The sequence below is a fragment of the Carassius auratus genome, chromosome 7, assembly GCF_003368295.1.
Source record: "Carassius auratus strain Wakin chromosome 7, ASM336829v1, whole genome shotgun sequence".
NCBI lineage: Eukaryota > Metazoa > Chordata > Actinopteri > Cypriniformes > Cyprinidae > Carassius > Carassius auratus.
Genome location: NC_039249.1, coordinates 24,843,245 through 24,871,083, shown reverse-complemented (window position 1 = coordinate 24,871,083; position 27,839 = coordinate 24,843,245). Strand labels below are relative to the sequence as shown.

The 27,839-nt window shown below is 37.1% G+C and overlaps 3 protein-coding genes across 5 annotated transcripts; all 3 read left to right on the top strand.

Annotated features, from left to right (window-relative positions):
- LOC113106308 (lysosomal protective protein-like) lies at positions 1-4,625 on the top strand. The gene is made up of 12 exons (XM_026268078.1): positions 1-272; positions 796-907; positions 1,106-1,243; positions 1,327-1,488; positions 1,636-1,727; positions 1,815-1,899; positions 1,985-2,125; positions 2,216-2,352; positions 2,449-2,611; positions 2,704-2,793; positions 2,993-4,091; positions 4,408-4,625. Exons 1-11 carry the CDS (start codon positions 19-21, stop codon positions 3,074-3,076), a joined length of 1,458 nt encoding a protein of 485 aa, XP_026123863.1. The 5' UTR covers positions 1-18; the 3' UTR covers positions 3,077-4,091; positions 4,408-4,625.
- A 2,008-nt stretch (positions 4,626-6,633) lies between these two features.
- On the top strand, positions 6,634-9,225 carry LOC113106307 (transmembrane protein 208). Its single transcript, XM_026268077.1, has 6 exons — positions 6,634-6,836; positions 6,965-7,060; positions 7,144-7,203; positions 7,773-7,909; positions 8,012-8,096; positions 8,191-9,225. Exons 1-6 carry the CDS (start codon positions 6,831-6,833, stop codon positions 8,332-8,334), a joined length of 528 nt encoding a protein of 175 aa, XP_026123862.1. The 5' UTR covers positions 6,634-6,830; the 3' UTR covers positions 8,335-9,225.
- Positions 9,226-9,496: 271 nt separating this feature from the next.
- Positions 9,497-27,019, top strand: LOC113106306 (katanin p80 WD40 repeat-containing subunit B1-like). Of its 3 annotated transcripts, none has more exons than XM_026268074.1 (20): positions 9,497-9,739; positions 10,555-10,601; positions 18,173-18,287; positions 18,377-18,507; positions 18,581-18,698; positions 19,241-19,341; positions 19,472-19,513; positions 19,886-19,969; positions 20,057-20,172; positions 20,310-20,381; positions 20,468-20,618; positions 20,887-21,071; positions 21,609-21,760; positions 21,888-22,006; positions 22,084-22,302; positions 24,058-24,207; positions 24,405-24,481; positions 24,563-24,637; positions 26,209-26,325; positions 26,608-27,019. In XM_026268074.1, exons 3-20 carry the CDS (start codon positions 18,248-18,250, stop codon positions 26,741-26,743), a joined length of 2,085 nt encoding a protein of 694 aa, XP_026123859.1. In that variant the 5' UTR covers positions 9,497-9,739; positions 10,555-10,601; positions 18,173-18,247; the 3' UTR covers positions 26,744-27,019. The 3 variants fall into 3 exon arrangements, with proteins under 3 accessions (XP_026123859.1, XP_026123858.1, XP_026123860.1); XM_026268073.1 differs by lacking the exon at positions 9,497-9,739 and adding an exon at positions 9,746-9,926; XM_026268075.1 differs by lacking the exons at positions 9,497-9,739; positions 10,555-10,601 and adding an exon at positions 9,746-9,926.
- Positions 27,020-27,839: the final 820 nt, after the last annotated feature.

Sequence of the window (27,839 nt, the reverse complement as noted above, 5' to 3'; positions counted from 1 at the left end):
GACGACTGTCAAAGTCATATGACAGAAAGGGAAACGCAAACCGCAGGCTCGCAGGAGTCTTCAAGCCTTGTGTACAGGTCCATGTCCATCAGGCTGTGCGAGATGTTTTCTCTGCGCGTCTTCTTCTGTCTTCTGTCCGTGTCTGTGTATGTCGCGAGCGGCGTGTATGATCCAGATGAGGTGCTGGATCTGCCGGGCATGTCTTTCAAACCCAATTACCGCCAGTGGTCTGGATATCTAAAGGCCAGTTCTGGCAAGTTTTTGCATTATTGGTGAGTTTTTTTTTTAGTCTTCTGTCACAACGTTATTAGCATGAGAATATGCAGCATGTTTTATTTGTGAGGACGTTAGCGTTTCCGCATTCATCACGACAGAAAAACTAACACGTCCGAAATGCAACATGCTATATTTACTCTTTGTTTTCTCTTTGTATATATATATATATATATATATAAGTTATTTCAATATTTTTTATATTATGTTCTTTATTTTGGCGATGTAATAGTATTTGAGGTACTGTGATGACACTGTGGAGTATATTACAATATTCATATACCATTGTATGGTTCCTGTCTAGAAGAGTGTTGTATTACATTTTGTTCATGTATAATTCTTTAACTGTATATACTGTGTGTGTGTGTGTGTGTGTGTGTGTGTATTTTTGTTTTTGGTTATTGTTAAATAGACCTTCATCTCAGTTGAATGAATGTACTATATTATGAGTCTCTTCAGTAACACACTAGAATTGTTTTGTGTATTCATTAATGTATTAAAGAGAGTGTGTATATGTTGCAGGTTTGTGACGTCTCAGAGGGACCCGCTCAAGGATCCGGTCGTGCTGTGGCTGAATGGAGGGCCAGGCTGCAGCTCTTTGGATGGGTTTCTATCAGAAAATGGCCCCTTTCATGTATGTTAAAAGTTGTCTTTAAAAAGACAAAACAACAAAATAACATGTATTTACAATTCATTGCTGGTTTAATCTTAAAGACCCAAAAGCAAAAGAGATTAGACCGTGAAAACATTAATGTAATTTCAGTTACTGTAGTTCTTAATTGCTTTTCATAAATATCTCAATAAACATTGGGTTTGCTCTGTGTGTCCTTAGGTCAATGATAATGGAGCCACACTTTATGAGAACGAATTCAGCTGGAATAAAATCGCCAATGTTCTTTATCTTGAGTCTCCTGCTGGAGTGGGTTATTCCTATTCAGATGACCAAAAATATCAAACAGATGATGATGAGGTGGGTGTCTACACATTCATAGACCTTCATAGCCTATAAAAACAGACTTTAGTTTTAAATCCCTAATGTGTATTTTTCTTTAGGTGGCAAATAACAACTACCTAGCATTGCAAAGTTTTTTCATCAAGTTCCCAAATTTCACCCAGAATGAGTTTTTCATTTTTGGTGAAAGTTATGGAGGCATCTACGCACCAACACTCAGTCTGAGAGTTGCCACTGGAGGTCAGCTGAAAGTGAACTTTAAGGTATAGGTTAATGCTTATTTAATTTTTTTTAAATGTAGTGTATAAAATGTAACTTATGTTTTGTACTTGTTTTCTAATATTTGAAAATCTGTTATATCTATTATGTTTTTTATTTTTATTTTATTGTTTCTTTGGTTTCTTTTGCAGGGCTTTGCTGTGGGAAATGGCATTAGTAGCTTTGCACTTAATGACCAATCACTAGTCTACTTTGGCAACTATCATGGCCTGTTTGGAGAACAGTAAGCTCATGTTTATTGCAATACTGAGAATTAATATTTTGAAAATTTTTATTTATTTATTTATTTTAAACACTGTTTTGTTTGTAGGCTGTGGAAGGATCTTAATGACAACTGCTGTCATAATGGAGTCTGTAATTTCTACAACAATTCTAAAGAGTCCTGCTCTCATATGGTAACGTGAATGCATCCACACATTCTTGTAACATTATACTGCTTTGTTATTATTTAAGGTGACTTCAGTCTTCTGTCTATTGCAGGTATCGCATGCATTTAATATAGTCTATAACTCTGGGTTGAATACATATGCGCTGTATCTTGACTGTGCTGGTGGCGTCACATCTCAGAGAGCCATGATGCATCTTTTCAGAAACTTCAGGAAGCATTGGGAAGCTAATAAGGTGAGTCTTGTTCGATTTAATCATGCAGCCTTACAATCCACTTTGATCAACTTGATAGAACAAAGGGGAAAATATCTTTCGTTTGTTTAGACAGGAGGAAGTCCTCCAAATGTTCAGGGAGTGCCTCCATGCATCAACAGTACTGCTCAGATGAACTGGCTTAACCGAGGAGATGTGAGGAAGGCGCTGCACATTCCTGATGTACTACCACCATGGGACATCTGCAGGTAAACAGACGCCTGTCCTCACTTACAGTTTCAGTGTGTGTGTGTGTGTGCATGAACACGCGTGCAGCTCTTCCTGAGTTCTTCCTTTTTATGCAGCGATACTGTGGGAAGACAGTATCACATCATTTACGAAACTGTGAAGGATGTCTATGAGAAGCTGCTGGCTTTGGGTCTGAGAGCTTTGGTCTATAATGGAGATACCGATATGGCTTGTAACTTCCTTGGGGACCAGTGGTTTGTTGAGCAGCTTGGGCAGAAGGTAAGATATACTGTATGATCTGTGAGATGTGATGTTCTGCTGATTTTATAGCACTTTCTAAGTTTAATGTTGGGTTTTTCCTCTTCTTCAAGGCGAGCACACAGTACCAACCCTGGATTTATGATAAGCAGATTGCTGGATTCTACCAGCAATTTGGCAACATCACTTTCCTCACTGTCAAGGTAAGTTTCAGGCATCTTGCTCTTTTCCAAGGTGTAGTTATATTTTTCTTAGTTACAGCTTCCATAATATCTATTGATGTGCGGCTGCTGTTTGTGTCTAATAGAGATTCAGATGACTGGCTCTGATCAGTTACAAATTCAGGCTAAATGGTGACAGCTTACATGTATTAAAGCATGACATACAACTCTGCTCTTGCAGGGTGCAGGTCACATGGTTCCTCAGTGGGCTCCTGGTCCATCTCTCCAGATGCTACAGAGGTTCCTGTCCAATAAGCCTTATTGAACTTCCTCCAGTCTTAAATCACCAAATCTACATTTTTTTGTCTAGAATGGATTTGTGGAGTGTGATTTTTAGAGAAACTGTTGAAATATGGACATGAAGTTGCAAATGAATTTTCTCAGGGACTTTTGTGTGTTAGCATTTGTTTGTTTGTTTTTATGCTTTTTATTGTGTTCATTGTTTGAATCTTTTTTTAAATCATTTTTTTAACACTATGAGTTGTTTTCATAGTCATGTTGATTATAACAAAACCACATAATCCCATGCACTTTTTAAAACAGTATTAGTGGATATCACATGGTTTTGAAATACTTGTGTCAGTAAATCATGGGTTACTGTTATAAAATCTGTTAATTGAAAAAGAGGTGAGATTTATTATTATTATTTCATATAAGTACTGAGGACAAATATTTATATTCTTCATTTTCTTCGTACCCTATCTATGGTTATAAATGGTTTACAATCCTATCTGATTGTCAAATCTTTTATTAAGGATTATATGGATGAGAATGTAAGGTATGTAGAGATTCAACCCAAGAAAACTCAAACTTTAAAGTTATTCATATGGAATCAGTAGAAAACAAGAAATAAAAGGCTGTTTTTAGAGTAATTTGTCTGTCTACATCTGCATTCAGTAAACTTATGATTTGACCAACAGTATGGCCACTGTTTAAACCACAAGTATTGAAATGAGAACCGAAAATAAATAGTTTTTAGTCATTTCCCTGTTATGTGTAAACCCTAGATAAGGATATGGACATACATACAGTAACGTGTGGTGGGTTATTAATAAAGAGGAAACAGATTATAGATATAAAAGATGATGCGGGAGGACCCAAAAGAGAACAGTTCAATGGCAGTAACATGTTATGAGTTTAAATGTACAGTAGGTGGCGGTATAAGGCACTTTGACGAGGTCGTGTCTACCAGAGGAAGAAGAAGAAAGCGTAAAGTCGTTCGTTCACTCGAGCCAACAGACACACGTGCAGGACAGGTGAAGGAAGAGGATGATTATCAGGTAACGGAAACGTTATTGTCACTTTGCGTTGCATATTTTTAGTTCTCTCTACTGATTGTGTCGAGTGTATAAAACTGTTGTTTTAGTTTTCTTGCGTCGAACTGCACCGTGTTTAAGTTTCCGTGTCTGTGTGACTCTGGGAGCTACGCTGCGGTGCAACAGTATCTCTCTTTCTCTATTGTTTGGGCTTTATCTTACTGCTGGTTCAGCCCTTGTGAAAGGAGAAACAAATTTTCTTCTGTTCCTAATATGAGCTTGATATATAAGCTTATTTGTTGCTCGATTATGTCACTCATGGGGTGTCTTTGTCTAACAGGAGCTGGAAGAACACGTGCGTGTAAAAGAAGAGGAATCGTGCCCATCGATGTTTTGCATTGAAGAGATTTATGTTCATTTATTGATGTTTTTACAGTATTTCACGTGAATTCATACCCAGTACATTCAATTCTTATGTCGTAAAAATATATATACTGTTTTAAAGCTGAGCTTTGTAGCAGCTTGCCAAGATGTGATTGTATGAAAATGGTTAAAAAACTACAAATGATTAAAACACCGTGATTACACAATAGTTTTGCTTAACAGTTGTATGTAAAATGCAATAAAGCATCTAAATGTTGTGATCAAAGTTTCACCATGAACATGTAAGAGATTTGGGCTAGTTGGCACAAAAGCTACTTTTCCTTGCAGTGATTTTGTAATCGATGTAGCTGTTGAATAAATAAACAAAAAACCTAATTGAGTTTAACATTTAGTACAGATGTATTATTTATTTATTTATTATTGTCCGTGTATGTTCTCACTTGTGGAGTTTAGGTTGTGATTTTATACTAAATTTACTTGCATGTTTAATAATTGTGCCTGTCATAATGTTTTCAATTTTGGTGAAGAGCTAACAATAGTATTCGTTTAATAGCAGATATCATTGTCATAATTTATCCTGCATGATATATAGTGTGAAAACATAACCCACTATTGGAGCATCTTGTCACTGAAGGGTGACATATGTTCAGTAAACAAGATTTATAAGCCTGCCCAGGTGTGTATAGTTGTACAGTCAGATGGTAAGGTTTCAGTGACTGTCCAACCAAATATATAAGTTCTACATAAGTCCGGTTCTCCTGCATCCTCTGACCAGACGGAATCCCCTCAGCACTGTGACCAGGATGAAGAAGAGTTCCATGTGAGCTAATTTAAAATAAAGAGCTAGATTTTCTTTTCTCCTAAACACACACGAGATCCTAGAACATACATGTACATTAAACAAACATATTGATTTTATGTATTGTCTAATTTTTGTTAATCCAAGAATATATTATATTTTGTCAATATCGCAAACCCCAAATTTGTTATTTAATTCATATACAGTAATAATTCATAATAATTGTTTAAATTAATATAATAATGAATACTTATGTCATCCATTTTCTTAAAAGTGGTTTAAAAGATGAAATGTAAAGCTTATCATTTTATAAAACTTCGTTTTTGTGAAAACTTGTATCTGAACTTTACATGACGCTTTTTACAGTAAATTTATTGTTTAATATGGTACTATAGACATTGCCCTACCCCGCTCATATGGTATTAATTTTATTTGTGCAGTTCTTAAAAACTCTTAAATTTAATCTTAAAAATCCTGCAGAAACCCTGGTGTAATATGTGAATTTAAACATCTCAGGCACTTCCACCACAGGCACTAGGATAAATGAGTGCCACGGTTTTATCATTTAAAGACCTCATCACACTGAAGAACATAGGCCTACCGGCAGAGAAAGGCATGAATGCATCAAGCTTCACAGATTCCCCTTTATCCTTCATGAACTTTTGAGGGTTGAATTCATGGGGGAACTTCCACTGACTTTCCTCTCACGGGATGATGCTCTCACGGGATGATAATTGTCGCCTGTAAAAAATTTTTTAACAAAATTAAAAATTCTCCCTTGCTGTTAAGGGGTTACAATAATAATTTGGTAATGGATTGATTAGTTAATATTAAGAGGAGCAATGTCACTGACAAGCTGACCCTCATGAATCACTGCTTAAATAAATGGCATGGCATTTATATCCTCAAATGTGACATGTTCACGATCACCAAGGACTTCATCAATCAATCTCCCACTGACATTGTTCTGAAAATGTATTTAAACAGACACAAGCACACATTGAAGACCATAAAATCCATATAATCCATAAAAAAACCAAACACACGCAATTGACTCTCCTGGTAGGGATGCAGAGGTAAAAGAGATGTTTCCCATTCTTGAATTAGATTTTTTTTTCTAACATATTTTGGTCATTAACATGTCTATATTTAAACATTGATATATGCAAACATCTAAGGAATTATCGTTTGTTGATTATAAAGGTTTATAATTATAAAAATATAATAAGTTTATATATATATATATATATATATATATATATATATATATATATATATATATATATATATATAATTATTATTTTTTTTTTTATTGGTCCCTGTACTTCGGTTCGTACATTAAATTAGCACGAGGTGGCGTCAAATCCATGTTTTCCTTTTGACATTAGTGACGCATTTTCCAAGCGCCGGAAACGTGCTCGCGAGCGCTGATGTGTGATTTTGCTTAGGTGTAATTTGCTATTTGTTTGATTTTGAAGATTATTCTTTAAAATATAATCAGATCGGTTAATTTTTTAGATGCCTAAAGAGAAAGGCGTTATCAGGTGAAATAGTCGCACGAGAAGGAGAACTCCGGGGAGATGGCGGTACGAGACAATATTGTTTAATAATGTCTGTGTGTCTTTAAATGTATTCATGTGATAAATGTGTATTATGTCTTGTGAGATTTCCTGCGTGTCAGTGCAGTCCTGTTAAGTAATATGTCTTTCTTTAGCCGAAAGGAAAAGTTGGAACCAAAGGCAAGAAACAAATCCACGACGAGAACCAGGATACTCTGAAGTTCTACAACAGAATCATCCTGGGAGCAAACGTGAGGCATGCATCTGAGATCCAGGGCGCCTTTATAAACGTGTTTCATGTTTTGAATTGATTTATTTGTTGTGTTCTTTTCAGGCTATTTATTTAGCAGTCAATTTCTTGCTCTTTTACAACTCGTCTACATTTTGGACATGGGTGAGTCAGAGTATGATCTGAATAAGAGCATCATAATTAAGCATTTGTATGTTTTGGGCTTTTGCATTTAGTGGTGTGTGTGAGCAAATCTGACAGATTCATATCTGCTCGTGGCAAATAGACCTGGGGTTTTCAATCTTTTAGATGTCATGGACCCCCATAATTATCTGTATGTGAGGGGCACCCATGATAAAATGTATAAGGCAGCTGTATTTATTTTGTATTTATAAAAACCTAATTTATAAAAAAATTATACTTAGTGTGTACTGATACACTATAATTTTTTTTACTACTCAATATAATAATACAATGTGTATTATTTATTTAAATGTTAATTTTCATCTTGATTTTGTATATATTTTTGTTTATATATATATATATATATATATATATATATATATATATAAATAAAACCTTTAGAAGACAGTGTCCATCTGTCCACATCTAGGACTTTGCTTATATTAATGTAGAACACTGTATATGGGTTTTTGGTAAAATATGAGATGATAAACTTTTTCCAGTATTTTGGTAAATATTATTTACCTCTCTCTTTGTCTCCTTTGTACCAGTTCTTTCTGCTGTTCGCAGTGGCGGTCTACATTGGCAGCTACAGATCTATGTCAGCGATGGCCAAAGCTACGTTTGGTGAAGACGGTAGCTTGCTGGATGGAGGAATTGACCTTAATATGGAACAGGGCCTGGCAGAGTGAGTTGGATGTTTAATCTGTACATTTTTAAATGCTGTATATTTCCAGACAATGATTAATGCTCTTCGTGACCTAATGACTTTTCTTATATGAACATGCAGACACCTGAAGGATGTGATTCTTCTTACTGCTATTGTTCAGGTCCTCAGCACTCTGTCATCTTACTGCTGGTACTTCTGGCTCTTGGTGAGACTGCATAATTCCACTGATTGTGATATCTTTTAGGTTTCACAATTGCACTTTCACTGAAACCATATTATTTTCTTTCTCTTCACACCAGGCACCTGCAAGGGCTTTGCATTTATTGTGGGTGAACTTCCTGGGCCCCTATTTTTCTGCTGAATCACAGGCAGCCCCTGAAGAGAGTGAGAAGAATGACAAGAAACAGAGGCGACAGGAAAGACGACAGATGAAGAGATTCTAGACTTGTCTGGGCTTAATTTTTTACATGTATTATACAATTACAAAGAACATGCAATCTAAATTATTCTGAGATATTTGACATGACAGGTTAGTCCATACAGTAGATGGGCAGTGTAAAGTGTATTTGACTTTCTCTTATGTGTCATCAGCTGCTCCGTCCTTTTCAGCCCTTTGGTCCCTTTCTCTCACTTTGTCTATCTTAAAATCTCTAGCTCAGGTATGCCTCTGAGTGGGGCTCCACTTTTTTTTTTTTTTTTTTAATCAAAGTGAGTTAAACTCACACAATATGCCTTTGCTTACTATGGTGAGCTTTCATATCATTAGTTTCAGTTGCTAATACATACTTTTCAACAGGTGCAGCTACATGACCCATTGACCTCAGCCATTTAGACCCGAGGCTGTATGAGTTTCACCAACCACATGACATTTCAAAGCACTTCAGTTCAGCTTTTAGATAAATTCCCTCTTCCGCCTTTCAGAGAATATCGCTGTGATTGTTCAGTATGGGGGAAATCATGTGCTGATTCTGAATCAAAGATAAAAATCTTTGAGGTGTGTGTGGTATTAAGGTGAAGCTATAGGTGCAGCCTTGATGTAACGCAAAGTAGATAAAGATAAAAAGATAATTGACCCTGAGGGGCAATAAAGGACTCTCTGGTTACTTATTTTTAACTGTTCAAGTGGAACTGTACTGCTTTATGAAAATTGCATGGGTTAGTATCAAGAATAACTTGCATGACCTCATACTATTGACTGGCCCAACATCAATTTAACAATTCAATGGACTGAATATAAACACTGTCTTGATATCCTAGTTTAAAAAAAAAAAAAAGTTGCTTCAGCTGAAATTTATGGAGACCCAGTGATTATAAATAAACTTGTTATGAAATGATGTATTGATGCAAAATTTCTTTTAAATTGATATTTCTAATTTCCTGGTTCATTCAGAATAATCACAACCATACATGCTTTGGATGTCAAACACACCTCATTCAACTCACATTCACATTCAACTCACACCTCATTCAACTCACAACCTCATTCACAACTTTTTAGTAGTGTATTTAAAGACATATTAGATATATCAGATACAATAAATATATTAAATAATTACTATTGAGAATTTGTCAAGACATTATTTTCTGTTGCGATAGCCCCTGGTGCTGCACAGTTTGGATGTTTTCCTTGTCTGACCTACAGATTGGATTCTCCGCTAAATTACTTAATAAATCGTGTTTAATGAAGGCTGCTGCTGCAAAACCAGGATCGAGAATAAATGTATTAATGTGGACACCGTTCCACTGCGCACTCGTTTTCTCGTCTTAAACTAATCTTTTTCTCATTAGTGCTGATCTGATCTGTCTCGGCAGACTGCAGCCACGAGAGTCATCAGCAGCACAAGGAAGGTAAGGAGAACTTTAGCTAAGTACTGCTAGTTAGCAACCAATCAGAAACAACGCAACAGCTAATTTTAAGTGTTTAAAGTGGGTTGATGTTTGTCGGTTGAGTGTGTTATCGTCAACTTTCATCTAATAAATACACGCCAACGGTTTCTGGACTTTAGCAGTATCACAGAACAGATGAGACAATCAGGTAAATGTATGATATTTGTTTGCCGTTCAGAGATGAGTTCGTTAGCCACGTTGCTAAGCTAACTTTAAGTTATAAAAAAAAAGTTCGAGTATCTAACCTGTTATTAAATGTTCATTAGAATAGCTTGTTAGTAATGTTAAAAAGAGATAATGATCGAAAGTTGATTGATCGCTCACACATTGTTAATCTTCAAATACAACTGCTAACGTTAACGTTACCTTAGCTGTGATATAGACTCGCGCCCGTGCCAAACTGACTTCAGCTGGATAAACGTCGATTATATATTATATCGTTCACCAGTTTCGGATTGTATTCAAGTGGTATAATATGTGCGTGTGGGTATATGTTTTGTTAGACCTATAAGGTTAGGTTTTTGCCACCCGTGAAAGATCATAGTTTGAAACTGCGCTACCTGGCTGCCCTTTGTCCATAAACGCCCTGCATTTGACCGCTGTGTCATGATAAACATTATTTTCCATCGAATGACTGCTTTAATTGGTGTTATTAGCTCTAAAGAACAATATGCATTTATTATTGGGGTAAGTAACATGACCCCCTACCTGGGACATCTTGCTTATAATGTTTGTAATTTTTTTTTTTTTTTTTTTTTTTTTTTTTTTCAATTTAGTAACCAAGGACAAAAACAGAAACCCATGAAAGAGATTCGTCTGAAATGTAAGTTTATTCTGTGATTTGCGCACATAGGATAATAAAATGGTGAATAATAAAATAAGTATTAAACAACAACACAAAGACATAATCGCAACACTGATTTCAAATGTTTGCATATCGATGTCGGAAATGTACATCTGATTCATGAAACTGAGTAACCTAATTCATTACAATAAGTAGCTATTAAATAAAATTAAAAGCGCTAGTAACGACATGATACTCAAGTCTTACCCCAAAGGTCTAATGTAATTTTATTCACTCCAAAAATAAAAACGCTTTACTCAGCATAAAAAAAAACTTTAGTGTTTACGCATAGGCACAAAAACGTTGATGTTCAACATAATACAATTTTCCAGATACACAAACTCTACCATTTAACCTTAAAGACATTTCGACAAAGTAAAGTATATGTTGATATTCAGATGAAGTTAACTTAAGAATTTCAAGTCAGTTAAATTTTTTTTTTCTCTTAGATTTTGCCCCTTGCACATTGTTCTCTATAGGCAAAGGCAACTGGACGTAATACAACTATAATCTAAGATTTAAGATGTATCCATGCATTGACTAATTGAAAAATGTGATCTATCCAAAAGCGATTGAAAGAGACACGTTTTAGTGAAGTGGTGTGTCCTGAGCAGTGTTGGGTATAGTTACTTTGGAAAGTAGTTAGTTAAGTTACAACGTTACCATCAATTAAAAGTAATTAGTTATGATACAGCGTTACCTATTCATAAAAGTAACGCGTTAGAGTACTCATGCGTTACCAAAAATTAAAAGCCGTTTGCAGCGGCTCACACATGACAGACACAGCCCCCGGCCCCTTTAAATGCACCTAAGTCGTGACTCCCGACAACGAATAACGTCAGTCATCCGACTAAATTAACACTGCAGGATAACAATAACAGGAAAGACAGTCAGCAATAGGCTATTCCACATGGCGTTTTATTTATTTATTATCACAGAACATATTATTAATCAAAATTCGCACCTACCCAGCCCGGGTAGCCTAGGCTACTGTATATTATGAGCACCACAAGATAACTCCTGATTTTTCTTTAACTTTACATAATGCAGTTATCAAAGTACAATTATGCTTACTTGTAAACAACCTTAAACAGGCTTGCAGATTTAAATCCATTTAGAAATGATGAACAACCAGCCAGCCAACGATCTAACAGAAATTAACAGCTGACTGTCAAACAAAAATGAAAACAAACCGAATTAAATCCTTCACTGCCACACAGGCAAATGACAAATCGCTTAATAGCCGAACTAATTAAGTTGGCTTGAAAAAGCCAACTTACTGATCTACTATTTAATCTTATTATTAAGTTGGCTTGAGAGAGCCAACTTACTGATATTCTATTTAAACTTATTATTATTATTATTATTATTCTTCTGAGACTAAAATTTTCAACTGCTACTCCTCCTAGAGCTTTAACTCTACAGACTCCAAACTCAGCCCAGATCTTCAAACTGATCTGAAGTTAGTTGCTATATCTTTTTAGACTGATCGGACTTATACTTTTCATAAAACTGAAGATTAAAAATCATAAAAACTCCCATAGACTTGCATTGAAAAGCCTCTGCTCAACTGAACATTCCGTCAAACTCCAACTGTCAAAAATTCAAATCTAAACACACTGAAGCCCATTAAACTCATAGTCTATGTACTATGTACATATTGTATGTACTATTACTAACCCATTCAAACTCATTCAAACTCATCTATCATGTCATATCTATCTATCTATCTATCTATCTATCTATCTATCTATCTATCTATCTATCTATCTATCTATCTATCTATCTATCTATCTATCTATTTCTAATCTATCTATCTATCTATCTATCTATCTATCTATCTATCTATCTATCTATCTGTCTATCTATCTATCTATCTATAATCTGTATTTTTCTAATCTATCTATCTATCTATCTATAATCTGTCTGTTTCTAAACTATCTATCTATCTATCTATAATCTGTCTGTTTCTAATCTATCTATCTATCTATCTATAATCTCTGTTTCTAATCTATCTATCTATCTATCTATCTATCTATCTATCTATCTATCTATCTATCTATCTATCTACCTATAATATGTCTGTTTCTAAACTATCTATCTATCTATCTATCTATAATCTGTCTGTTTCTAATCTATCTATCTATCTATCTATCTATCTATCTATAATCTGTCTGTTTCTAATCTATCTATCTATCTATCTATCTATCTATCTATCTATCTATCTATCTATCTATAATCTGTCTGTTTCTAATCTATCTATCTATCTATCTATCTATCTATCTATCTATCTATAATCTGACTGTTTCTAATCTATCTATCTATCTATCTATCTATCTATCTATCTATCTATCTATCTATATTCAAACTCATCTATCTATCTATCTATCTATCTATCTATCTATCTATCTATCTATCTATCTATCTATCTATCTATCTATCTATCTACTAACTGTTTCTATCTATCTATCTATCTTCAAACTCATCTATCTATCTATATTAAAACTAATCTATCTATCTTCATAGCAACACTCTAGCAACTATCCAAACCAACCTAGAAACCACCCAGGGTATCCTAGCAACCACATAGCAACACCTTAGCAACCACTCAGGGTACCCTAGCAACCGCATAGCAACACCCTAGCAACCATCCCAGATACCCTAGCAACCGCATAGCAACACCTTAGCAACCACTCGGGGTACCCTAGCAACCGCATAGCAACACCCTAGCAACCATCCCAGATACCCTAGCAACCGCATAGCAACACCTTAGCAACCACTCGGGGTACCCTAGCAACCGCATAGCAACACCCTAGCAACCATCCCAGGGTATCCTAGCAACCACATAGCAACACCTTAGCAACCACTCGGGGTACCCTAGCAACCGCATAGCAACACCCTAGCAACCATCCCAGATACCCTAGCAACCGCATAGCAACACCTTAGCAACCACTCAGGGTACCCTAGCAACCGCATAGCAACACCCTAGCAACCATCCCAGATACCCTAGCAACCGCATAGCAACACCTTAGCAACCATCCCAGATACCCTAGCAACCGCATAGCAACACCTTAGCAACAACTCAGGGTACCCTAGCAACCGCATAGCAACACCCTAACAACCATCCCAGATACCCTAGCAACCGCATAGCAACACCTTAGCAACCACTCAGGGTACCCTAGCAACCGCATAGCAACACCCTAGCAACCATCCCAGATACCCTAGCAACCGCATAGCAACACCTTAGCAACCACTCAGGGTACCCTAGCAACCGCATAGCAACACCCTAGCAACCATCCCAGGTACCCTAGCAACCGCATAGCAACACCCTAGCAACCACTCCGGGTACCCTAGCAACCGCATAGCAACACCTTAGCAACCACTCCGGGTACCCTAGCAACTGCATAGCAATTATCAAACTTTTTAACTTAACTTAAAATTTAATTTTAAACTCTTTAAACTGGCCAGGCTTTCTCAAGCCAACTTAAAGTTTGTCTTGACGAACTTTTTTATCTAGTTATTATTATTATTCTTCTGAGCCAAATTTTAAACACTATCTCCTCCTAGAGCTTTCAAGCTAGAACCACCAAACTCGGGTCAGACCTTCAGACTGGTCTGACTCGGGTTGCTATATCTTTTCTAACTGATTCTGCTTATGGTTTTCGTAAACCAGACTACCAAAACCACCTTAAATCCCATAGACTTTCATTGCGGGGGTACAAACTTTTGAAAAATAAGGCTTATAATATATTTAAGCTGTCTACTACCAGGGCAAACCTTAAAAACTCTCTACTGAGAATACAGCTAAAACCAGCCTAAGCTGATCACTTGTTTTGGCTAGTCTCCCAAACTGGTTTTTAAGTGGTTTTGACCACTCTCACGCTGGTCTTAGCTAGGTTTTAGCTGGTTTTTACTGAATCCACTGTTTTTAGCTGGTTTTTGCAAGATTCGCATAGAAACATGCTAACAACATGCTAGTTACTCACTAATCAGACTAGAAACATACTTCTAACAAGTTTTAAAGTGGTTTTGGCCACTGTCACGCTGGCCTTAGCTGGTCTTAGCTGGTTTTAGGTGGTTTTCTTTACTGAATCAACTGGTTTTAGCTAGATTATCATAGAAACATGTTAATACCATGTTAGTAACTTGCTAATCAGACTAAAAACATACTTCTAACATGGTTTAAAGTGGTTTTGGCCACTGTCAAGCTGGCTTTAGCTGGTCTTATCTGGTTTTAGGTGGTTTTCTTTACTGAATCAACTGGTTTTAACTAGATTATCATAGAAACATGTTAATAACATGCTAGTAACTTGCTAATCAGACTAGAAACATACTTCTAACATGGTTTAAAGTGGTTTTGGCCACTGTCAAGCTGGCTTTAGCTGGTCTTAGCTGGTTTTAGGTGGTTTTCTTTACTGAATCAACTGGTTTTAGCTAGATTATCATAGAAACATGTTAACAACATGTTAGTAACTTGATAATCAGACTAGAAACATACTTCTAACATGGTTTGAAGTGGTTTTGGCCACTGTCAAGCTGGCTTTAGCTGGTCTTAGCTGGTTTTAGGTGGTTTTCTTTACTGAATCAACTGATTTTAACTAGATTATCATAGAAACATGTTAATAACATGCTAGTAACTTGCTAATCAGACTAGAAACATACTTCTAACATGGTTTAAAGTGGTTTTGGCCACTGTCAAGCTGGTCTTAGCTGGTTTCTAACTGAATCAACTGGTTTTAGCTCGATTATCATAGAAACATGTTAACAACATGTTAGTAACTTAATAATCATGTCAAAAACATGCTTTTAACATGGTTTTAAAGTAGTTTTGGCCACTGTCACGCTGGTCTTAGCTGGTTTCTAACTGAATCAACTGGTTTTACCTGGATTAGCATAGAAACATGTTAGTCACTTGCTAGCCATGCTACCCACATGCTAGTCACATTTTAATCATGCTAGCAACATGCTAGTTGTATACTAATCATTCTAAAAACATGCTAGAGACATACTAGCAACATGCTAATCATGCTACAAACATGCTAACAACGTGTTAGTCACTTGCTAATCATGTTAATAAAATGCTAGCAACATGAAAATCATGCTAGAGACATGCTAGCCACATGCTTATCATGCTACTAAAATGTTAACAACATGCTAATCATGCTACAAACATGCTAGCAACATGCTAATCATGCTAGCAAAATGTTAGCGACATGCTAGCAACATGCTAATCATGCTAGAAACATGCTAACAACATGCTAGAAACATGTTAGCAACATGCTAATCATGCTACAAACATGCTAGCAACATGCTAATCATGCTAGCAAAATGTTAGCGACATGCTAGCAACATGTTAATCATGCTAGAAACATGCTAACAAAATGCTAGAGACATGCTAGCCACATGCTAATCATGCTAGAAACATGTTAGAAACATGCTAATCATGCTACAAACATGCTAGCAACAAGCTAATCATGCTAGAAACATGCTACAAACATGCTAGCAACATGCTAATCATGCTAGCAAAATGTTAGCGACATGCTAGCAACATGCTAATCATGCTAGAAACATGCTAACAACATGCTAGCAACATGCTAATCATGTTAGAAAAATGTTAACAACATGCTAGAGACATGCTAGCCACATGCTAATCATGCTAGAAACATGTTAGCAACATGCTAATCATGCTAGCAACATGCTAGCAACATGCTAATCATGCTAGCAAAATGTTAGCGACATGCTAGCAACATGCTAATCATGCTAGAAACATGCTAACAACATGCTAGAGACATGCTAGCCACATGCTAATCATGCTAGAAACATGCTAGCAACATGCTAATCATGCTAGAAACATGCTAGCAACATGCTAATCATGCTACAAACATGCTAGCAACATGCTAATCATGCTAGCAAAATGTTAGCGACATGCTAGCAACATGCTAATCCTGCTAGAAACATGCTAACAACATGCTAGAGACATGCTAGCCACATGCTAATCATGCTAGAAACATGCTAGCAACATGCTAATCATGCTACAAAAATGCTAGCAACATGCTAGCAGCATGCTAATCATACTAGTAACATGTTAGCAAAATGCTAATAATGCTACAAACATGCTAGCGACATGCTAGCAACATGCTAATCATGCTACAAACATATTAATAACATGCTAATCATGCTAACAAAATGCTAGCGAAATGTTAACAACGTGCTAATCATTCTACAAACATGCTAGTGGAATGCTAGCAACATGCTAATCATGCTATCAAAATGCTAATCATGCTACAAACATGCTAACGACATGCTAGTCGCTTGCTAATCATGTTAATAAAATGCTAGCAACATGAAAATCATGCTAGAGACATGCTAGCCACATGCTAATCATGCTACTAAAATGTTAACAACATGCTAATCATGCTACAAACATGCTAGCAACATGCTAATCATGCTAGCAAAATGTTAGCGACATACTAGCAACATGCTAATCATGCTCGAAACATGCTAACAACATGCTAGCCACATGCTAATCATGCTAGAAACATGTTAGCAACATGCTAATCATGCTACAAACATGCTAGCAACATGCTAATCATGCTAGCAATATGTTAGCGACATGCTAGCAACATGCTAATCATGCTAGAAACATGCTAGTCACATGCTAGAAACATGCTAGCAAAATGCTAATCATGCTAAAATCATGCTCTCAACATGCTAGAAACATGTTAACAACTTTGCTAATCATGCTAACGACATGGTAGTCACTTGCTTATAATGCTAGTAATATGTTAATCACTTTCTTTTTTAAACTTCTTAACTTTTCAAACTTTTACATTTTTAAAACTTTTTAAGCTTTTCAAACTTTCTACATTTTTCTAACTTTCTGGCCAGGCTTTTTCAAGCCAACTTAAAGTTTGAAAACAAACTTTACTATCTAGTTATTATTAAAGTCTCACTCACAGTCACAAGCCTAAATTCGCTGTAACACAGTCCTCTTACATTTACTCTTCAAAGTAGTGATTAAAACGTAGCAGAAGCAGATTTTCGAAACGTTTGTCCGACAGTCGATTTCTTTTTCGTTGACAAATTGAAAATGATGTGCATACTTCCATAAACCAAACGCTGTCCTCTCTGCTATCTTGCCGGGAGTTCGAAAAAAAAAAAAAAACCCACACACACACAGGGTCAGGCGCAGGGCACAGACGCATCACAGCCATTGACTTTACGATCACAGAGCTTCGGCTCCGCTGATACATCCGCAGGTGGCACAGTAGTCCTAGGCATACTGTCTGACAAAAAGCAGGCTGCAGTCGGGATTTTCCTTTCCTTAAAATAACGGACTACTTTTTTAAAAAAATAACGAAGTTACTGATTACTTACGCACGAAACTAACGCGTTAAGTTACAAATTTCAGGAAAAAAGTAATTAGAGTACTCTAACGCGTTACTTTGTAACGCGTTACCCACAACACTGGTCCTGAGTGATTGTTATGCACTGCATATTTATTACTCTGCTGTTTGTCTGCCTTTAAATAAATTCTTTAATTTTAACAGATGGACAGAGAAGATAAAGTAATACCGTTGCGTCCCTGACATAGGGGTCGGTGACTCCATCACACGATCATCACGATGGCTCTCACCAGCACCACGATAACATCATGGAAGCTGCGTGAGTACACAGGTTTTAAAGAGTCAGGATCGTCATTTGAAGTTGTGGGAAATGTGACTGGCTTTTTTTTTGTCATGCGTGTTGTTCAGAGGAGATTGTGGCTCACTCCAGCAATGTGTCTTCACTGGTGTTGGGGAAATCATCTGGTCGCCTGCTGGCCACCGGCGGCGAGGACTGCAGAGTCAATATCTGGGCTGTCAGCAAACCAAACTGCATTATGGTAAAACCCTCGCTGTTATTTGTTTATTTGAGAGAATCCCAGTTATTTGATTCAGTGTATGTCTGTTGTGTAGAGTCTGACGGGCCACACCAGCCCTGTGGAGTGCATCCAGTTCAACAGCTCTGAGGAGCGCGTGGTGGCCGGTTCTCAGTCCGGCTCTCTCCGGCTTTGGGATTTGGAGGCTGCTAAAAGTAAGTAGTTTGTGCTGCAGATTTTGCACTTTGGTTAGCATAAAATCTGCAATAAGATACAGGGCAGTTCTCTTAAACCCAGTAAAGAAAATGTGGCACATATGTTGATCTCAAAAATCAGGAGAAAGAAATTATGGTCTGACTTTTTACTGGGTGTGTACTTGTTAAAAATTGTTAGGAAAGACACTTCAAAATTAAAAGTGGGTCTGTAAAATATTGTAATCATCCTAAATATAGACTAAGTATATACTTTTTTTTTTTTTTTTTTTTTTTTTTTTTTAATAAACTGAATTTATGTTCTGCACACTTGATGGGGTTCAGTTTGCTGTAGATATGTAGAAAAATAGATGTAGTTAAATAGCATTCCTCTTGCTTTCTGGGATGATTAAATGAACCTGTTTGGTGGAAGAGATCCTGTAGTTATCCTTCCACTCTGATCCCTGAGGACACACAGGGGCCATCTGACCAGAAACACTTCTTGAGCAGATTGTTCCGAGGATGTTTATCTATAGCTGAATTTTCTTTTTTCTTTTTTTATGAAGTTCTGCGCACCTTGATGGGGCACAAAGCCAGTATCTGCAGTCTGGACTTTCACCCCATGGGAGAATACCTGGCGTCTGGCTCTGTGGATAGCAATATTAAGGTTTGTTAAATGCATTTGCCTTAACTTGTATAGAAAGAATTTGATTCTCTCTCATTTACTGATATGTATGTTGAAATTGTTGTGTGTATTTCTTGAAAGATTAATTTTCATGTCATTATTTCCGGTCTAGTTGTGGGATGTGAGAAGAAAAGGATGTGTATTCCGATATAAAGTAAGTACAAGACTGATGTTTTGTGTGTGTGTGTGTGTACAATCAGAAGCCAGGCTAATCACCCTTAACACTCGGTTGTGTCTGAACACATGATTAAACTGCGGATTAGTGAGGTGCTCTCCATCTATCTTACTCTACTATTTTGCACAATGGTCTGTTTTGTCTTGTTTTGCAAGAGTCAGCCTTTGGTTTATGCACTTTAGCTTTAAAAGTCTTGATATTTGTTTTGTTTAAAAGGCATTAAACAAAACATCTTCGTGAGTCCTAATAAAGCACTTTAGTTTGGACTTTTGCATCTCTTATCTGATACACCTCTTAATGAATGTGGTGATGGCCTTGTTTATGTGGTTCTATGACTGTGTCTCTTGGCAGGGTCACACTCAGGCTGTGCGCTGTCTAGCCTTCAGTCCTGATGGGAAGTGGCTTGCTTCTGCCAGTGATGACAGCACAGTAAAGGTGAGAGCTGTGCTGTTATCTTGCCTGTATGAATGACGAGGGATTGTTTTTTTTTTAATGTGTATGCATATTCTGTTCCCCATTTAGCTGTGGGATCTGATAGCAGGGAAGATGATCACTGAATTCACATCACACACCTCAGCAGTCAATGTTGTGCAGTTCCACCCCAATGAGTACCTGCTCGCCTCTGGGAGTGCAGATCGGTACTAAGTGTTTTTGTTTGAGGTTGTGTTTGTCCATCTGTAAATAATACGGCTTAAATTTAAATGTGTTCAGTGCTGCTTTTGCCTTTGTTTGTTATCTCTGGCACCCTATTTATGTGTTTCGATATTTGCTGCAGGACTGTTAAGCTGTGGGACCTGGAGAAATTCAACATGATTGGCTCATCAGAGGGCGAGACGGGAGTTGTGAGGTGGTGACCTGTTTTCCAGTCTGGATATGTTTGTTAGTCTCTGTTTGACCCCTAGTTGAATACTCTGCTCTTTTCCCTTTTTGCAGAAGTGTATTGTTTAATCCTGATGGTAGCTGCTTGTATAGCGGCTCTGAGAACACACTACGAGTGTATGGCTGGGAGCCTGACCGCTGCTTTGATGTAGTGCATGTAGGCTGGGGCAAAGTATCTGACCTGGCCATCAGCAACAACCAAATGGTTTGTACTTTTCTACGTAATCTGTCTTTTTCATTGTACATATAAACATGAGTGGGAGCTGTACTATTTTGTGAACTTGCATGCCACTTGCTTTCTGGGATGATTAAAAGAACCTGTTTTGGTGGGAGAGGTCCTGTGGTGACCATTTCCACTCTGATCTCTGAAGACGTGTACAGGGGCCATCTGACCAGAAACGCTTTCTGAGAAACTCTTTTGGAGGAAAGCTTTAAAAAACATTTTTAACAGTTTCTATCTATCTCTTGAATAGATTGCAGTGTCCTGCAGTCAAAATAATGTGAGCTGGTACATTGTTGATCTCAGTCGAGTGAAGAAGTCAGGATCTGTGATCCAAGGGCTGATTGAGGACAAGCCGATCCCAGCTCCCACCTCTGCAATGGGAACAACACTAAGGCGGAATTATGAGCGACCCACTACATCCTGCACCGGACAGCAGTGAGATTTTTCTTTTTGTCTTCATCTAATGATGCATGACACTTCTGCTCAGGTAGACCTTGGGATGTCATTTCTGGAAAATAAAATCGGCTTGGTGTTTTTATGCTCCTTGTAGCTTAAACAGGGTTCAAAGGGTTCCCAGAGAGTGCATGAACCTAGAAAATGTTTCTTAAATGCATTTTCTTTAATATATAAATGAAAGCTTAAATCTAAATGTGCTTTTATTATTATTATTATTATTCAAAGATGCATTCGATTAATCGGGGACAGGAAAGGCTTTTGCATTACAAAAAATATATATATTTCACAAATGCTGTTCTTTTGAACTCCATTTAAAAATAATCTTGGAAACGCAACAAAAAAAACCCCATTACAAATACATGTCTTTTGTGAGCATAAGAGACTTTAAAAATGGTTTAAAATCTTACCGAACTGAAACTTGAATAGTATCTCCATCTTCACTTATAACCATGGAAAAAATAAAAAGCCTATATTTTCAAATGCATTTAAGGATGCTGATCTTCTGTGCTTGTGTAGGATGAAGCAGAGTTCAGAGGCCGATCGCCGGAGTCCAGAAGGAGAGCGGAGAAGTCCCAGCAGTGAGGATGAGAAAGAAGACAAAGAGAGCAGTGCAGAAATCACCAACCCAGAAGATTATAAAGAGATCTTTCAGCCGCGCAGTGTCATCTGTGAGTTTTAGATGCACAAAATACAATAGATTAGGCAATTTTCACACATGCTGCTTCACATGTGCCATGGTATATAATCTAGTTCTCTTTTGTTTCTGGGTCATTTCTGTTTTTCTTTTTCATGCAGCACGTACTCCACCCAAAACAACTGAACCCTTCCCAGCTCCCCTAGAGCACTCTTTCTCAGAGAGTGTGCTAGAGAAACCTGGCCCGGCAGTAAAGATTGTAACTCCAGTAATAGACCGGGTAGGTTTTCCGTTTCTTAAACTTCTCTTGATAAATTCATAAGTTTAGGTTGTTATTTCTGATGACTGTATTTTCAGGCAGGACAGTTGAAAGGTCCCATTACCTCCTCTACTCCAGTACAAAGAGTTGAACCAACAGTGATTGCTGCTGCTCCCCGTCCAGTAGCTGTGGTGACCACATCAGTGACCTCTCCCTCTCATCCTGTGGTCACAACCACCAAACCTAAACCTTCTACAGGAATGATCCTCTCGACACGTAACGAGCCAATTGGCCTCAAAGCAGGGGACTTCCTTTCTGTGAGTTCAATGGATGTTTAATGTTACTGTCTAGCACTATTGTTCCCTTAAGATGATTCACTTTTGTATTATGCTGCGTTCATGTCGTGTCTGAATTGCTATAATTATTATATAGAAATTCTTGGAGCTGCTGGAGCTGTTCACGTCCTTTTTGATAATTTTATGTGGAAATGTTCATAACCTTAAATGAATCCACGTGTGGCTTTTTTTTTGATAAAGATGGCAGAATATTTAATCGCTCTCAATTTGTCAGATAAAAAAATAATGAAGAACAAAGTGTGCTAGGTAATATTGTGCGTGTTTGTTATTATACCCAGAGTCAGCTGTCACCAGTCCCAGGTGCAATTAATTTGTGCGGATGAACCTTTTCATAGTTCCTAGTTCCCGCTTTTTGGTGAGTTCGCAACACAGGAACTAGGAGTGTATTTAGTTCTAGCAACTCTATTTGGAGGAACTAAAATAACTCCTACTTCAGAGTATATAGGCCAATTTTAGGTTTGTAAACATTCAGGATACGCGTGCATCATGGTTTCAGAAAACCCGGGAGCGAATAGCCTTAACGGATCGAGAATTACACGGATGCAGTATAAAATTGTTAGGTTTAAAAATATTGCCGATTATATTGATTTAGATGTAATTTTCAAAATGCTCATTGCATATTACACAAGCTTGTCACTCACCGATAAGCACTGTTATTCAATGAAAATGACCTATGATAATGGGACAGTCTTGCAGATCCGAAACGGGGATGATGTTTTTTTTTTTTTTTTGTGTGCGGAGATTATCTAGTGGCAGAAAATGGTTTTCAACTGGAATAATAATAGAAAAAGTGAATTTGATTTTTATATTTATATATTCTGACTTTACACACAGCATTCACAAACTGCGAGAATAAAGATGTCGATGTCGGCCACTTCAGAATTGTGAGCTGCAGGTGCGAATGTAGTCAGGAAAATGGCCCGAGGAAGAAATTGGTTCTCTATTGGTGCTTTTCCACAGTGTGGTATGTCACTGCTCTGCACACCTCAGTACGGCACTGTTTGCGTTTCCACTGCAGTTTAGTCTCGCTTTAAGGGTGAGCGGGATTATTCACTTGCCGTTATGGTTGTGCTGTCTCTACTGCTGAGACTATAAAAATAAATATTTTTCATTCTTTGTCGCCCAATCAAGCTCTCGCTGGATCTGCTCCTCTGCTATCAATGAGAGGAATGTCTGTACTTCCTCAACAGACAAGGAAACTTCAAAAAACTTCATAACAGTTGCATTCGATCCCTCACTGGCTGTGCTGATTTAAATCTAATGTTAGCGGTTCTTTTGTGTTTATGTCGCAAGTTCAGTGAAGCAGGTGATGATTCTCTCCAGCCAGTCTGTGTTCAGCAGAGTTTACATGTCACGTTTTGGTAACTGTACGGTTCACTTGGAACCTCATGAAGTACTGTACCCAGTGGAAAACCCCCCAAAAGTGAACCGTACCGAGCCGTACCATGCAGTGGAAAATCACCATAGGAACCACCATGCTGGCTTGTACCGGATCTAATTTGGTTCTCGAAAAAGGTCTGGTACTAAAATCTCACCCAGTTCCGGGGGTTCGAAAACTCCCAAAAGTGGGTAGTTCCACAATTAGTTCTGGTACTATGAAAAGGTTTCCGTGGTGAGAAAGGCCCTATCGGTTCCTTTTAAAAGGGTACTGTACTGACCGCTTGTGTACCAGTATGTAAAATGCTGAGTGATTCTGAATTGTGTCGGTTTTAACAGCATGCACGGAACGCCAAAGCTGGTGTGATGGGAGATGATGAGGCATTAGCACAGATCCGAAAAGGCCATGACACCATGTGCGTAATGCTGACCAGTCGATATAAAAACCTGGACACCGTACGCTCCGTTTGGGCCAGTGGTGATGTCAAGGTAAGTGCAACCGCACTCAAGCTGATGAGCTTTGATAAATTGTGGGACCGACAGATCGTAATGAGATGTTACTGGCTGGTGGATACATTTACTGCTACACATCGAAAATGTATTTCTAATGTAATCTAGTAATGGGCTATTATTGAAAGCAGCAGTACACTAAAAGCAGTGTTTGCATTTCCCTTCATGTTTCCCAGACTTCACTGGATTCAGCTGTATCTATGAATGATCTTTCTATTGTGGTGGACGTCCTTAACATAATCAACCTCAAACCGTAAGAGTATACACACATCGCTCTCGACTTCTGTCCCTTCATCATTTTCAGAAGTTATAACGAGAAGTTATTCTCTTTCAGATCACTGTGGAAATTGGACCTCTGCACATCCGTCTTGCCACAGATTGAGGAATTGCTGCAGAGCAAATATGAAAGGTGCCTTATTAATGGTTATGACCGGTCTATGTCTATAGTAATTCTAGTTTCTCAAGTAGGGCTGGATGATAAAATAATAACATTAATGAATTTACTAACTGCACCATTAGGGATGTTCATTTTAACCGATTAACTGACCGTGGTTTGCCTTTTATTTTTGCACATTTACAATAAAAACAAATCTTTGTGCGTAAAATAAGCCTAAAGAAGAATAGGATGCTGCCTTTTTGCCGTCTGTTGTCTTTCGTGCAACACAAAAATGAACCGAAACTCATTTAATTCATTTTCGTAATTTTCTATTCAAGTAAAAAAAATATTTCTTGTATAGGTCTATTTATTTGCTATATATATAGACTGTCTTTATTATGTTTTTTTCCACTTGTAGCAGCGCTGCAGGTGCTTGATGTGATATGAAGACCATGTGAATCCTCCTGTTCTGTTGTTTGTTGCTTTTTGTGCATTTAAAATTAATTCACAGGAAACAAATGTTAGTATTTTTTACGGGTCACAGACACGTATCCTTTTTAATTTAATTCCGTTAAATTTAATCTTGTCGTTTAATGGTTAATAATTGGCTAACAAGCGTTGGTTAGAAAAAATAACCGAAATAAACATCCCTATGCACCATGCTTTTGTTGCAGAAATGAGGGATATTCTTATCGAATATTATCATTATTGATTGACAAGTATTAAAGGAGTAATGGAATATAATCACAGTATTTTTTGATTAAGCTATTGAATCTGTAAATTTACTCAAGCTACTACTACTACTGCTGTCAAAAGCGCATTTCTAGGAAATAAAAAATGTAATATTAATATTGCAGCCTGCACTGCAAACTGTGCTGTAAGATGAATGTCATCAAAGTCAGGCAACACAAACCTGTTTCATGATTTGAAACTGTCACTCATTAGAACATTCAGAAACTAAGAATTATTATTATTATTATTCTGGAAAAATTACTGGAAAAGGAGTTTAAAAACAAAAAAAGTAAAAACACCATTAACAATCTGGTGTCTACAGCTTTCACTTTGGAGCAAAAATCTGCCTTTAAACTTGAAAGAAAAGATTTAAAATGTATTGTGATAATTATGGACTTGTATGAAAGATGATCAGGATTTTATTTTTGGTATATTGCCCAGCCCTAGTCTTGAAGGGATGGAATTTGATGGAATTGTAATGTTTTAACACCTTTAGGACCGTAGGTTATGTCTATAAATTGTATTTATATACACATTTTATAATTCTACATTAATTTGCTATAGGTTTACTAAACCATTTTATTAAGCTACTTTCTACTATTAAGATAAAGTAAAATTGTTCCATGGGTAAAATATTGGGTGCATTTTATTTAAATGTATGCTTCATGCTAAGATCAGAATCAGGTGAGTGTTATGTGTCAGGAGCGCTTGACTGGCTGTTAATAAGTCTCCTGTTTGGTGAGCTTTTCAGAGGAGTTGCTTTAGAATCTACTTTCATTTATAGAAACTTATGGTGCAAGGTTTTGAGATGGCCATTTATAAGTCATGTACAAATGTAGCGATCTAGTAACATTCTCCCTGTCCTTCTACAGTTATGTACAGACTGGTTGCATGTCTTTAAAACTGATTCTGAAGCGTTTCTGGCCATTAATCTCAGACACGTTGACTGCTCCTCCATCAGTAGGAGTGGACATTACTCGAGAGGAGAGGTTAGTACCTAGCAAGCACCCATGCATTTTTTTTTTTTTTTTTTTTTTTAAATAACCTGAGTCTTTGTTAGCTTACATTGCTTGAATACAGCACACACAGTGGCTGTTTATTTAAACGAAAACTTAAACCATGCATCAAAGTTTTATTCAGCGTTAAATGTGTGCTGACTGATCTACTGATGACCTTCACTAGATGCATATACAGCTTTTTAGTTTTTTTTTTTTGTTTGTTTCACGGGACACGAATAGGTTTTTATGAGATTGTTATCCTGTGTTTTTCAGGCTTCAGAAATGTAAAGCATGCTATAAGCAGCTGAAGAACCTCAGTAATGTAGTGAAGAGCCGGGCAGAGCAGGTTGGTCGTCATGGCAGCACATTCAAAGAGCTACAACTACTTCTGGCCCCATTGGACTACTGACACACACACACACACACACACACACACACAATCAGTCTCCAAACACGAAGCTCAGTCAAAGTACTGAGCTTCATGACTGAACTTGAATGGACTTATCACTCGGCACTTAAATGATTGTTCACACACAAGCACACTTTGGAGTGAACTATTTATGTAGGCTTCAGGTGGTTATTTTCCTAGTGGCTAAATTTAGATTCCTTTTGTTTTCCTTTCTTTGAAATGCACTACTTGTTTTTTGGAAACACTTGTCAGAAATAAAGGAGATCTTTCAAAGTAGTCTTGTGATCTTTTTTTGTTTGGTATGCTTTGTTTTTTTTTTTTGTTTTTTTTTTTCAAAGATTTACCATAGAACTCGATCAGTTATAACTGCAAAATCAACTCTGTAAATGTGTGGTCAAATTTCATGGGTGAAATCCAGTCTTTAAAATAGGAATCCATGTGATCAGCAGTTTTGTGACGACAGAAGTTCATGCTCCTTTTCAAGTTTCCCACTTTGTCCAACTGAGAATTGCTTGATCTGAAACGGACTTCTGTGCAAGTGGTGCTTCGTGTAGTACTGCACTATTAAAATATTTTGTGTTTGCATGAACACTGCTTTTAACATAACATATTTCTACACGTAAGCCCACAACTTATTATTAGCAAGAACACAATGAAAAAAGTAATGAATAACCAAGTAAAGCCTTTCAGATTTTCAGATGCTGCAGACATGTAAGGTCATGCTTGTAAAACTGTATACAGCCTGAGCAAAGAAAAGCGATTTAAATCAAACCTAAATATATTTGTGTGTATTTTTAGTCGTAATTGGTGGATTACAGAATGGATTTAAAACTAATATTTCAAGGTTAATGTTTTCAATCCAGTATGTACTATATATGAGAGCAACCTACAAATGCTGCACTTATTCGGCACATTTGTGTGGTGTGTGATATTAGCAAAAAAAAAAAAAATCTATGATAATGACTTTGGGGTTTTAAAAAAGAATGCAGAAACAGTCATGTTTGCCTTCAGATAGAAAACAAGTGCAAGATACATCTAGACATGTTATGAAGCAGCATATTACATAATCTGAAGACAGCCTTCCGAAAGCTCAAAG